At 43.9% G+C, this 13,882-nt stretch overlaps 1 protein-coding gene across 1 annotated transcript in view; it reads right to left on the reverse strand.

Moving 5' to 3' along the window:
* Window positions 1-1,888: 1,888 nt before the first annotated feature.
* Window positions 1,889-13,882, reverse strand: part of shisa8b (shisa family member 8b) — a 31,091-nt gene continuing 19,097 nt past the window's right edge. The window contains exons 4-5 of the mRNA XM_070990837.1: window positions 6,583-6,696; window positions 1,889-2,779 (exon numbers count right to left, since the gene is read on the reverse strand). Of these exons, the coding sequence (XP_070846938.1) occupies window positions 2,238-2,779; window positions 6,583-6,696 (656 nt within the window). The 3' untranslated portion in view covers window positions 1,889-2,237. The remainder of the gene's footprint in view (window positions 2,780-6,582; window positions 6,697-13,882) is intronic.

Genomic DNA, 13,882 nt, shown 5'->3' on the forward strand with positions numbered 1-13,882 from the left:
GATCCACAGTGACTCCTTCCCTTTACCTCCCCCAAGGAAGGAAAACAAGCAGCCATGTACGTTTGTTTTTCTATTTTTCTCTACTCTCTCCTCCCTTTCTCTTCTTTTCTAAAGAGTTCCAGCCTCTGGCCCTTACTCTGTCCCTCTCTTTCCCGCTCTCCCTCTCACTGGTCGGGATGGAGGCTGATGGGAGCTGACATGATGGTGGCATTGTCCTCACTTTCGAGTTAATGTGACCCCGGGGATGCTGTCCCTGTATGCTTGGCCTGATGGCACAGAATGCAAAGCGCTTCAGTGTGGGAGGAGGGTGAGAGAGGGCGAAAGGGTGAGAAAGAGCCGAGGAGAAAACAGCTGTGCATGGAGGTAGACTGAGAGATGCAACATAGTAGAAGTGTTTTTACAAGAAGAACAAGAGGAAACTTATCAAAGAGCTGCACAAAAAGGCATCCACGGGGCCTAGAAATGACCTGAACTGTGTTACCTTGAGATGATTTATGATTGCACCGGAGCTAAGTATTTAATCTAATGTTATCTAACTTATTTCTTAAATACTAATTTTAATGCTTTCTCTGAATGACTTTTCTGTGATCCAGTCAAATTAGCTGTAAATAAGGAGATTTAAATCAGCCTTTGAGGATGAAGCTATATAATTTAAAAATGCTGAAGTACAGAAACATCCTCTGTTGCCAGATTTTGATGATGACTGATAGAGAATATATGAATATGATAGACAATTAGACTCAAATTGAGTACTGTTTGAAACCCTTATGCTCCATTTATACTTAATATAAGTTGGATTTTTACTGCCTCTTACCACAAATTGACCTTAACAATGAACAGCCATCAAAATTATATGGCCTGGTGCTGAGACTTTGTGCTGTTTTAGAGAACAACTCCCAAACTTTTCAACCACTGCAAAGCAATTTAGTGAAAATACTGTAATCTCATGTATGTGCTCAGCCGTCAGCTCCCTGTTGTCGCATTCAGCTGTGGTTTAATCAATGTAACTTAGAGAAACAGTTCCACATTTAGTTAGATGAGCAGATTAATACTCCTCTCATGAGCAACAGCCAGCAGCCTGTTAGCTTAGCTTAGTGTAAAGCCTGGAAGCATGCTAGCCTAGCCACAGCTAGCCTGTCTCTGTCTAAAGGTAACAAAGTCTGCTGACCAGCATCTCTGAAGCAAATCTGAAGCAAATTGATGAACACGTTATATCTGGTTTCTTCAATCCATACAAAACTGAAGTTTAAAAATGACACAAGACTCCAGGAAGTTAGTGCACATCTAAGTATTTTGTTTCTGTTGCTAAGCTAAGCTGAATGGCTGCTGGCCTGAGCTTCATATTTAGAATGAAGATATGAGAGTGCTATTGATGTTGCCATCTAATTCTTGACAAGAAAACCTGTAAGTGTATTTCCCAAAATGTCAAACTATTCCTTTAAGGTGGGGGGAGCAGTGGGTGGCTTCAGCGGAGCATTCCTAACCCTCCAGCCTGTAGGTGAAGCACAGAGATGGATCTTAAGGGTTATAAACCACTTTTACATCAAATACAGCGAATGGCAACAGCTCAGTGTTTGAATTGGCAATGTCAGGAAGTATAAGCTCTGGCCACAGTGCCTGACTGCTCCAGACTCATCATGGAATGTTTTTTAGCAAGCGGACCTGACTATGAGTCAAGTTATCTTACAGCCACATATATGACCTACTGTACCTAAACTTAACCAGAGTTACTTGGCTAATGCAAACACACTGTTCATTCCTGACAGATCTGACAAGAAACAGTAAAACGTAAAATATTACTACAAACAAAATGAAGCTTTCTCCCTCCTCTGAGAGCTGGTGCAAGTAAGAGTTTCAGAGTTCTGTCCCTGTTCCTACGAGGTCTGAGAATCTGTGAAAGCTGTGTGACCTAGAGGAGCCTCCGAGTGGCTTTAAGCAACCTTGGTATATTTCCCTTCAGGTAGATTCAGTATACTTTATATGATCAATGTACAAGACCCTTCCTTGTGTCCAATAATAACATTTACCAGCTGAGTCCAGTATCTGTAAGAGTGGTGGTTCTGCTACGCTGTTTTTCTCCTGAATCTCGCTGCCTCCTCTTGTCAAAACAACCCTTTTCATCTCACCTTCATCCCTCACCTGTTGGGCCAACTGTCCCAAACTCTGGCAGTTAGCTAACACTAAAGACTTTTGTTATGTTTAACATCGCAGCAGGCTGCTGTCTGAGGCCTTGGTGCTCAGACGGTCACCTCAGTCGTACTGTGGGTGGAGTAGCTCTTCTGCCTGGTGTGATGGTAGTAGGGCGGTTGAGATGGGTGCTGACCCTGTAGATGCTGACCCTGCCCTGCCGCCCCTCCAGCTCCTCCATACATCCCCCCATAGGGCTGGCTAAAGAGATCCGGCATGTTCTCTATGCTCTGCTGCCTCCTGGTGGAGTAGCCGTGTCTGCGGGTGGAGCTGTGCGTGGAGGAGGTGTGCCCTGGGGCAGAGGCCTGCCTGTGGACGTGGCGGCCAGTCGGCTCCCAGGCTTTAAAGGCCGAGTTGGAGAGCAGTGGGTGCGTGGTAGTCTTGGGGAGGTGTGAATGCTCTAGGTGGCTGGAGGGGATGGAGATTGAGAGGGGGGCATGGAGGTCATGGTGCGATGACACGGACTGGTGGATGTACGACTTCTCTTTGGGCTGTACGGGCACAGGCTGGAATGCGGGCGGTGCCACCGGCTGGTATTGGGAGAAGTCCATGAGTGGGAAGCTCTTATAGTAGCTGCGAGACGCACTGTGTGCTGAAACAAGGAGAGGAGTGGGTGAGATGAAGCATTCATCAGCGAGCTAAGACATTTTTTCTGTCTGGACATGACCTAATTTCAATGCTAACACGAGTTAAAGGTTGTGAGGATGGTTCAGCATCCACACCCACAAAATCTGTTCTAGTGCTCAAAATCACTTCTGTGGTAGTTTCTATGACAATAGGTGTCTCCAGGACCTCATGCTGCCATGATGACACACACATTCACACACAGGCTCACAAGGTGAAAATGATATCAGCCACGCTGTCGCAGCTAAAGTCATACAGGGCAAGAAAGTGGGTTAGCCAGACTCATGTGGAAGGAAAAAAAGTGAATGAGAATGCTAAATTATTACTCAAACTGTCAGCTGTAAACATCCGTTGAAGTTTATAGACCAACTTCCTGGTTCAACTTTGACCTACTATTATCAGGCTTTTCCTGTGGGATGTGGGAGAGAGACGTTCTAGGTATTCTCACTTTTTGTTTTTACCTCCAAATAAAATGATTTATATAATCTGTCCAACACTGTGGTTTCATTTTCAGCCTCCTGACACAGCATTACCATGGTCCCAAATGTCAGCAATTACTTTTTGTGGTTACCACAACTGATAATAAATAAGTTGGAATTAGTGAGAATAATCCTTTAACGTACTGTAGCACACTCTCTTTATAACCTTTAACAATTAGGCCACGAACACATGCTATATTTGGCCTCTCTAAACTTGTTTATACTTAAAAGTCATTTTCAGTTCGTCACAGTGTGATGCAGCTCTGAGTCACATGTGGAAGTAGCCTAAACTGAACTGTCAATGTGCAAACACAGAGTCTGTCATTGCAGGAACACTGATGACTGAATCACACTTAATCCATGATGCATTTATGTTAGGACCTCCCGGCCCCAACCTGTCAGCAATGTCATGTTCTTTTGCTCCTCAAAGTATTTTAGAAACTTTTCAAGCAAGGCCATGTAACTTGTAAGAGAAGAAACTACACATTCTTCTTCTTACAAGCAAAACCCGTGTGCCTCAGCAGTAAAACCCACACTTACTCGATTTAAAACAGTCAGGGGGTTTACCACTTCTGGCTCACATGGTCTGGTATGACTAGTAACTTATGGTGGCTAATGACACATTCCACATTACAATCAAGGGTGGACAGAGAGATGAAAAACCAGAGGGACAGCAAGTGAGGGTTGAGCGGGAGGAGGTGAAGACACTGTTAAGAACAGGATGCGAAGATAAAGTATAGAAAACAAGTTGAGAAAATAATGAAGGTAGAAAAGCTGTGCCTCGTGGGAAGGGTCAGTGTGAGCCATCGGAAACACAAAAAGAAGTTCTATTTTTCTGCTCTTATGAATAAATTGGACTGTCTTGTCCACAAAATGTGAAATTCAGAAAAAAATGACTTTAAATGAGCAGAAAGATAACATATAGAGAGAGTCAGAAGAAGGCGAAGGACGGTCAGGATGAGAGGGTTTGAGGGAGATCAAAGGGGAAAGCTGGTGATTTAAGTATTTGCAATTGGTGTGTGCCCTGAAGGTGAATACTAGCGGTATCCCTCTTTTGCCGGTATATGAGAGGGGAGCGATGAGGAGGAAGAAAGTGAGGAGTGCAATGGAGATGATGGAGGTAAAGGTATGCGTGTCAGGATGTGGGGACATGACAGGGAGGGTTTATAAATACCCTCGCCCTGAGTGTGCACGTGTATGTGTGTGCGTGTGCGTCATGGGCTAGCATGAATGTCACAGAGAATTATTTAAATAAACTAAAAACCGAGGTCATGGCCGCCGGCGTCCGGGCTCCATGAACAGTAACCTTGTCTCTGAGTGTGTTTTCATGATTTTCACAAGTCCTCTAACAGCAGCTGTTTGTTTTCATCGTTTTGCAAAAGCCACTATTTTTCATCCAGTTGATTTTATTCAAAAACAGAGGCTAAACCCGCTACAGATCAAAAGTTTGAGAAAGAAATTTGCGTATGATGTTGCGTCATATCTGAATGTCCTGTCTGCACACCATTTGGCAAGGTTATGTGGACACTGTGAACCTCAATTCACTCACGCAACTTTCAAGTTTATTAGAAACAGCTTCCACACAAAACCTCCCTGTAAATGTATCACATGACCCTCGTCTGATTGGAGATTTATGTCACTTTTTTAATGTTTCTTAACACAAACAGCTGATAGTCAATTACTGTTTCAGTGCTCTTGAGGAAGGAGCCTTATCTCAGAGGCTGAAGCGTGTTCATCTGTAAAAGTCTTTGCTCTTTCTGATCATAATCTGAGTGTAAGCGTACTGTGTGTACAGGGTGTAAAGAGGGCTGAGGCTTGAAAATTACACTCATGCTCTATCAACCGTCAGTGGGTAATAAAGGTTAAGAAAATCTACCTTGACAAGCAGTGATGTGCCTTTGGCTCGCTGGTAGAGGCTTGTTTAGTTTTAATGGGATGCCTGGGGTTGGATGTAGTTGTGTACACCATTACACCCACAATCAAGGACAACCACGTGTGTGACCTTTGCTGACATGAAACCGTCTGTACAATCACCTGGTTAAAGCCCTACACACTCCTTTCCAGGCTTACAAAACCACATCTGAGGAAACAGTGCAGTGAAAAACTGCAAATAATGACTAAATGTTAGAAAAAGTGAAAATGATTACATTCAGGAAAGTTGTACATAAAGAAAATCATCTGATTTGTGTTCATTTGTGATACTATAAACTAAACTTAACTCAATAGTTTACACTTGAGTGGTGAGCAGTAAAAGGAGATCGTGAATTATCTATGAAATGTACAGTAAAGCTTAGCGTTGTGACCTGTTTAGCTCAGAGTAATATGAATGTGATGGACACTTTCATTACATTCTGGGAGTTCTCGAGGGAGCTGCATTATCTTATATATATATATATATGTGTGTGTGTGTGTGTGTGTGTGTGTGTGTGTGTGTGTGTGTGTGTGTGTGTGTGTGTGTGTGTGTGTGTGCACGTATTTTACACTTTTGGGCACCTAAATAAAATGGTGGAAAGTAATTAAAGTAAATATCCATAGCAACTAGGCACTGATTTCAGTTTTCCATCCTTTAATGTTCAGCAAAGCAGCCAATGTTAGCATACAGTTCTTCAGATGCCTAAACTTTTCCTCTAGATCGGAAAATCATCTGTAAAATCCGTGAGCATAAAGCTAACTGGCAGACTTAATGAGAAACTGACAAACTATGTGAAAAAGCAATTCTTTCAAGCTAAGCTAATGCTTTTTTTGGTGTAGTTAAATCAAAGTGAGGACATGAGAGTCACATAGTTTCCATCATGTTTGCCCCAGTAGTTTCTCCCTGCCCAGGAGCTCCAGTGCTGCCGCCAGAGGCTGCGTTACATGAAATCCATGTTTCATAGAGCTCTGTCCTTGGCGATGACCTGCGCTGTCTGTTGCACAGTAATCTTAGCTTGAATAGAATCACAGCGCCGATGCTAATTAAAAACCGAAAAAGGTTTCACTCGTATAACTCTGATCAGACAGTTCCCCGGGCCTGTCTGCAGGCCACGAGGAACTGTCGAGTAAGTCTACTGTAAAAGAAACCCTAGTTTATGTCAGCCTCATTTAGAGTCAGTTACTGTTATCTAACCAATCAGACTACGGCGCCAGGCAGGAACAGCGTGGGCTCCTCTTTAAGATCACCTCTCCGTTTGCCAAGAGGCATAGAGTCCCTCATCAGTTGACGGCTCCTGTACTGCCGGTCTACTGTACTTTAAAGGTTACTGTGTCAGTTGGCGTCAGCGTCACTTTGTGCCTGTTTGTGTGTCCGACTTACCCACAGCTTTGAGGGAGGTGTATTTGTTGAGTCCCACTGTGCTGTGGTTGCTGTGCGGGTGTGGAAGCCCTTGTCCAAACGGCCCGTAAGCTGAGTTATTCAGATGGTACTGTTCTGGTAGGAGACAAGCAGAGAGAGAGTCAGTCGGTGGTAATTACAGTGTCTTATAAGCCAAACACGGAAAGTGCTGCACAGCGACTGTGTTTTGTTTTTAAGTAAAAGCAGAGTGTGCATCCTCTCTCATACATACAGCCCATGTTTGCGCAAGCTTCCTTAGTGCTTTAAAGATGCTGTAACCATGTAACCGTGGCTGGATTGACCCCCTTGGTAGCCCTGGAGCAGAAATGAGCCGCAGAGCCCGACTGACCAACACTCTGTGCAGTCTGTCAGCATGTCAGCTACAAGTACTCAGCGTGTACAATGACACATGGCAGCTGCATTATAATTTGCCTGCAGCCCTACAGCCAAGCAGTACTCCAGTGCCTGCCCAAAGTTTAATGTAGGCCAGCTGATTTATGGTAATTTTGTTATACACATTTATTTGGGAGTATGCAGAATGTTGGCACAGTATAAAGTGAAAAAGTAAAGTTATCTGAACTACATTTAGCTAATAATGCAGGTGTCGCCTGTTCCTAAATAAGTTTACAATTAAAATCAACACTGAAGACAAACCAACTGGCACACAGTGAGACTTTCAGGGACCTCGCACATTCCCTGTTTGGGAATCCAACATCAGAAAAACCCTTCATTTGATAGAATAGAGGGTTTTGCAGAATTGTCCAGAATTGTCAATCAACTGTGGCAATAGGGAGGCAGTGATGAGCTACAGGAAAGGCTGGTGTGTGGTTTTATGAAGCGTCATTTGAAGACATCTGAAGGTAACGGTGCTGTTGCTGCTCTGTAAGGCCACACTTGAAGCGGGGGAGAAAAGCCTGCCATCATAGAGATGGGCAAGACGTGACAAACTGTATGCAGTGTGCAGAGGGTGATCTCTTTTGGACAAATTTTTCTCTAAGGCATTAAAACTGTTGCACTCATTTGTATGTTCAACAACAGATGTCACAGTGTGAGGAAGGAAAAAGAGAGCTTGAAAAACAGGTTCAATCTGTGTGTACTTGCAGTTATTGTATGAAGTGGACGTCTGGTTTTCTGCTGCTTTTCTTTATTTCTTGCCTCCCCCCCGTGTTCCACAAGTAAGGGACAATGAGCTTATCAGTGCAAGTACGAAGCAAATTCTTTGCAGAGCCAGTTACACCTCATAAGAGGATTCACAGAGCAATGGAGGCACTTGGCTAATTTGCTTTGTTTGTCTCTGCAGGATGGTTTTTGGATTGCAATGCAGCTGGTGGTCAGCTGGCCATCACCTTCCTTGGCAGTGTGTTCGAATGCAGCTTTGTTTTTTGTTCTTTATTTAATACCATTGCATAGCGATAGTGGAGTTGTGGTTCACGGTTGCAAAGTTGGAACTTTAGATTTAGAAGATGGAAGAGTTTGATCACTTGTTAGTGCTCGGAGGTCGGCCTGGTGTGTCATAGCCCAAAGGCTCCTCACGGACCATGAGGAGCTTTTGGGCCCAGTACAACCATGAGTCATGGTTATACTGGGAGTCTCTCAGGTGGGAGTGTGAGCTGGGGAAGGGTCACATATCAACAGGAGTTAAAAAGCATCTCACTTTTACCTGGAGGCTGGTGACTTTGGGTGACAGCAGGCCAAACCCTGACAGCCAGCCCGTCCCATGCTAAATGAACTGAGGTTAATGAACAATGGAACAAACTCGCAGAGAGAGTGAAGCTCTGGCTATTAGCATTAATGAAGTCCACTGATGCAGCCAGCGCACTTGATGTAAGCCCCAGGGATGGATGAACACACATGCAGCTATCACGAATGGCCATGCACACACACACACACACACACACACACACACACACACACACACACACACACACACACACACACACACACACACACACACACACACGCACGCTTTGTAAGGTCAAAACCAGAGGTAATTAGAATTATTTTATTAACTCCTTAACCTCTAAAATGTGTGTGTGTGTGTGTGTGTGTGTGTGTGTGTGTGTGTGTGTGTGTGTGTGTGTGTGTGTGTGTCAATGCCTCTGTGTGTGCTCAAATGACAGATCTTTTGACTGAATGACAGTAAAGTATTGACAGTATTGATATACTTGGCAATCGGATTTGCCACGCACAAGCCAAGTGTGTGCATTAGTGTGTGTAGCGGCGTCACCCTGGGAGAAGTGCAGCATCTGAGACAGAGGACTTCAACACATCTGTCACTGTCAGAGCTCGGAAAGAGGCGTACATGGCACACGTTCTGAATACTAACCAGTGTGCGCACACACACAAACACATACACACACACACACGGCAGAGACACGCAGGGTGAGAGAGCCACGTGTGGTTTAGATGATGAGCAGAGACAGAGGCTGGTGAGCGGGAGAGAAACATGGAGGATGTTCTGGTGGAATAAATTAGAAAATTCTGATGAAGCCAGAAGGGTGGAGACGTGTCAAGAGTCGCTCTTTACAGTAACATTTACGCTCGCTGAGCGCTGAGCCTCCACCTTAATCACTGTTCATACACACACACACACACACACACACACACACACACACACACACACACACACACACACACACACACACACACACACACACACACACACATAAGCTGATTAGCTATGGAGTGTGTGTGTGTGTGTGTGTATCATCCAGTGTAGTGCAGTGGTGCTGACCTCGCGGCTTGTGCCAGATTGGTGGATTATGTGGAAAAAGTTCATGTCATCATCACTATGTCCATCATCACCATGTTCTGCGACCTTCTTCTCATCATCATCATCGTCATTTACATTTAATAACCCCACTTAACTCTGATCACTGCTTGTCCTTTGGAGATTTTTTTGTTTTTTATCTGTCATACACTTTTTCTTCTAGGGTACATTCACATCAAATGTAAGTAAATGTCAAACAATGGTGATATGAATGTCCACTTCTCCAATGACTTTGGTGTCTGTAGCTTGTGAGATTGTGGTGAACTACACAAAAAAGGCTACACAGTGTCAGATTTTTGTAGGCCAGCATGTAAATTGGCTGCACTGAGGCTCCCTCAAAGGGGTTTTAACCGAATTTTGTATCAAGCTTTGGAAAAATACTGAGAACTGATGACTTTGCATACCTCATCTCCACAAATCAACTGTCTTTTCTTTTACCATTTTGAGCCACACACTCCATGAATAAACCTCACAGGAAATGGTGCACAACAAAACTTAAATCAGAGTGCTCACGCTGATGTTACCCTGCCCATGTGCACATTCGCTCACCCACACAGAAACCCAAACAATACCTATTAGTGAGTCCATCTGCTTGGACAAACCCTCTTTCAGGGTACGAGGCTTCAGCCATTGCGTAATGGAATAAGTATGTGTGCAAGCCAATACATACAACAGGAGCTGAGGGATTAAGAGAGGTTCTGTTTCGAGGGCTGTGGATGTTAAAACTCCAGCATGGTTGCACATATTAATTTCTCCATTAAGCACCACCGAGTGAATGTCTGGCATCGAGATCTTTTAAGCACAGAACAAGAGGGCAGGAACGCTGCTTAATGAGTTATGTAATATCTTCTCCCTCAGCGGGAATCGCAGGCAGCGGACGATTAAGGTGGAGATCGGGCTTCCTTTGTATCTCATGTCTGAACGATTCAGGAGTGTGGAAAGGAGCTGACAGATCCGAGGGACGGAGAGGACGGCTTGGTCCAGAGAGGGGGCGGTCATGTGTGTGCTGCATAGAACAGAGTATGAGAGGGTGTCCACATGGATAGAATGAGAATCTCCCACTTAATGAAAAGCACGTCAATTTGAATATTGCTCAAGAGGTGATTTTACTTTACTGAAACTTCTTATGTGAAAGTATCACAGCTGACCTTTTAAAGAAGACTTTGAGTAACAAATGCACATGAAGGAAGCAAAATGGCGCTCATGTCAGTCTACCCATGAATACGCCCTCACAGCCAGTCCCATTATAATTCAGTGATGCTCATTAAAGGTGACCATCTTTTCTTCACGCGAGCTTGAAAAAACAGAGAAAGAGGAAGCAAAGCAAAGCCGCTCTGTGTTTGTCCCTTTTCCAAAGACAGTTGAGAGCAAAACTTAATAATAAACAATAAAGCAAAGGCAGACAGACATGAAACACTCTCTGATTAGCAGCTTTTTTTTAGATGTAAAGAAAGATTTTCCTCTCATCATGAGAAATGCAAGGCTATCGATTAAATAACGAGCTGATCTGGAAGCAGTCAGTTGAGTTTGAGCACTAATGATGCACCAGCAAGACATTTAGATTTAGACTCATTGTGGGGTCAGCAACTTAAGAGGAGTTCAAGCAATGAGAGATCAAGGAGTTTGGGGTGTCATGGGATCTCTCTCTCTCTCTCTCTCTCTCTCTCTCTCTCTCTCTCTCTCTCTCTCACACACACACACACACACACACACACACACACACACACACACACACAGGAGTGCGCACACACCTGTACCATCTGTTTCCACTGGCGCGCTATTGTGATTGTTCGTGACCGTGAAAAACGCGCAGAAAAGCAGCGGGGCCAACATGTGTTTCTGTATGTGCCGCGTGCTTTGTGTCTAAATGTGCATCTCTGAGCGTGTGTTTGTGCGTCAAACGACACATAAAAGGAGCCTTAAGCGCCGTGGGGATAGTGATGAAGGAGAGAGTGCGTTGCATGCTGTCTGTCATCGCCAAGATGAAGTGCGCGCGTCCCCACGCCTCTGCGCGAGGGAGAGAGGGAGCGACGGTACGAGAATAAAGGGGAAAGCGGAGCGCGTACCGCATCTGTCATCAGTGAGCTCATATGTGAAAGTCTGTGTGCATCATCATTTACTGCAGCAGAGCCAGAGCAGACAAACAGCCCTCTCCCACCCCCAGCATCCTCATAATCCTCGCTCCGTGCGATCTGCTGAGTTGGTCCTACGCATGCCTTTTATCAGATAATCAACATGACTCGAGCAGGGGAGCAAAGATTCAACCCGAGATCATTCATTTACAGGAATAAGTGGTTTGCCTCTCATTGACCCCCCCAGGGAAGAGTTGAGAGTGCAAGAAAACAGTTTGGAGGAGAGGAGCGCGCAAAAAGCAACTGCGCTGACAGCTGGGGCGAAAGGAAAGAGAAGAGGAGAAAAGGTGAAATGAAGAAGAGTGATTTGTTAGTGGGTCATGCTACACTTCTTCTGCAGTCGTCTTTGATAAATAGGTCATCTCTTTTCCCTTCAAGCCCTCCCTCGGCAATGACTCATGTTTGTTGGAGACTTTCAGACCAAATATTTGCCTCCTGTCCTCACTTAACATCAGCTGCTGATGGCTCGTGCGCATCTTGAAACCTGTCTGTCTCATTTCTTAATTGACAAAAGTACAGAAAAGAAACCTTGCGTGTCCCTTTTTTCATCAGTTTTTCAAACTGGAGCTACTACCTCTTTGCTGAAATTACTCTGCGAGCTATCCACAAGCTAACGGCTATGTGCAGTTTTACTGTGTGCTGGGTGGGTTAGTTACTTCACATCACATTTGGAAAGTTACTGCCACCATGTTCAAATCTTTTTTTCTGCTTTACAGAAAAAGAAGGGTATTGATATAAAACACTCAAAATAATTTAATTGTCATTATTTTATTTTTTTAGCATGTAACAAGAGATAAATGAGGAACAGAGGGGCATAGGACCAGAATGTGCAGAGTACATTTATTTAGTATATTTTTAAAGTGAGCCTACTGTACTGTAACTTTCTTTTCTCACTGTTACCACTGTGACTGTTAATAATAAATCCTGCCACCAGACAACAGCCACAAAACCAGCAAACCGACTCAGTAATTAAATTGATTATTTAATTAAAAACAGAATGCAATCATTCGCAAACAAAGTTCACCAATAACATTATGAAGTGTTCCTGAGCTCATGCAGCAATATCCTTTATCCAATCATGTGTTCACAAAGTGGTGAACCATCCTCGCCTGTGAACGACTGAACGACCCAGTCACGATACTATCACCTGTTACCAGTGAACCTGATTACATGTGGAATTTTCCAAACAGGTGTTTTTGGAGCATTCCATAACTTTCCCAGTCTTTTGTTGCTCCTGTCTGTTTGCAATTATGTTTTATGTTTTGCACAAAGTTCTAACTTTTTTGGAATCTGAGCTGTATCTGAAGTTTTCTAACAGCTAACATTAGCCACTAGCTATTGGTCACACCAGAGCAGTTAAGGCTTTAGCAGCAAACCCCTGACTGTATACACTGAACTAAGCAAGCTTGTGTTTCATTGCTCATGAATTCAGCTTTTCACTTGTAAGAGGAAGATTTTGGTTTCTTTTTCTAAAACTTTAAAGTGAATGCCAGCCTCTGGGAAAATGGCAGCAGGCCTTTTAACACCTAATCCAATAAGTTCAAATGTGTTCAATTGCTGTGGGTGTGATGAACATTACTTTTTCCAAAGGTCTCTCTCTGCCACCTTGTCTACCATGGAAAAACCAATACTGCTCATCTATTTTCTGCCCAGCCAATCTATGCAGTGTCCCACTTTGTCCTGCGGCTCAATTAGGGAACATTTTGCATTCCATTTTTCTATTTGCATACACATACCATTTATGCCATCTGACATTAACAGGATCTTATATACAAATAAAACAATAGATTGCTGCACCTCCTGCAGAGTTCAGACATGAGCATGTTGGGGTGAACAGACGATGATAATCTGGGACAGAGGAAGGTGATTCACGATGTGAAGCACTGACTTGTTGACCCTTAAAACCATGTTATGACCATGAAGCACACGTGTGGACAGCTTTGAGGTGACGTGTTATAAAACAGGCAAAGTTGTGGTTTGGAACTTTTCTCCTCCCTAACAACACCTGCTTTTGTTTTTTTGCTGTCTGTTTTTATTGATCGCAAAGAGCCAGTGGACATTTTCCTCCTCTGGGAAGAAGTGGGTGTAATGTGCATAAATATGGAACACATTAGCATCAATAGGTATCATCATCAACACTGATGTCTCTGCCAAGTCCCCTGCCTTTCGCTGCTGTCACTTCACATTAAGAAGTGGACACTCATATCCCGCACCTACATTTACTCACTCACAGTTTTTTCAAGCAGTCAACATTTCTGCCACAAGCTGTTTCCTCTGCAAGACTCCATCATGTGCTTGAAACACATCCAGGAGTTGCAGGATGTCTGGCCCTCCAGTCCCCAAGCAGTCTGTGGTTCTCAGCAGTGGGAGATTTAAAATT

This window comes from Chaetodon trifascialis, chromosome 21, assembly GCF_039877785.1.
Source record: "Chaetodon trifascialis isolate fChaTrf1 chromosome 21, fChaTrf1.hap1, whole genome shotgun sequence".
In the NCBI taxonomy this organism is placed as follows: domain Eukaryota; kingdom Metazoa; phylum Chordata; class Actinopteri; order Chaetodontiformes; family Chaetodontidae; genus Chaetodon; species Chaetodon trifascialis.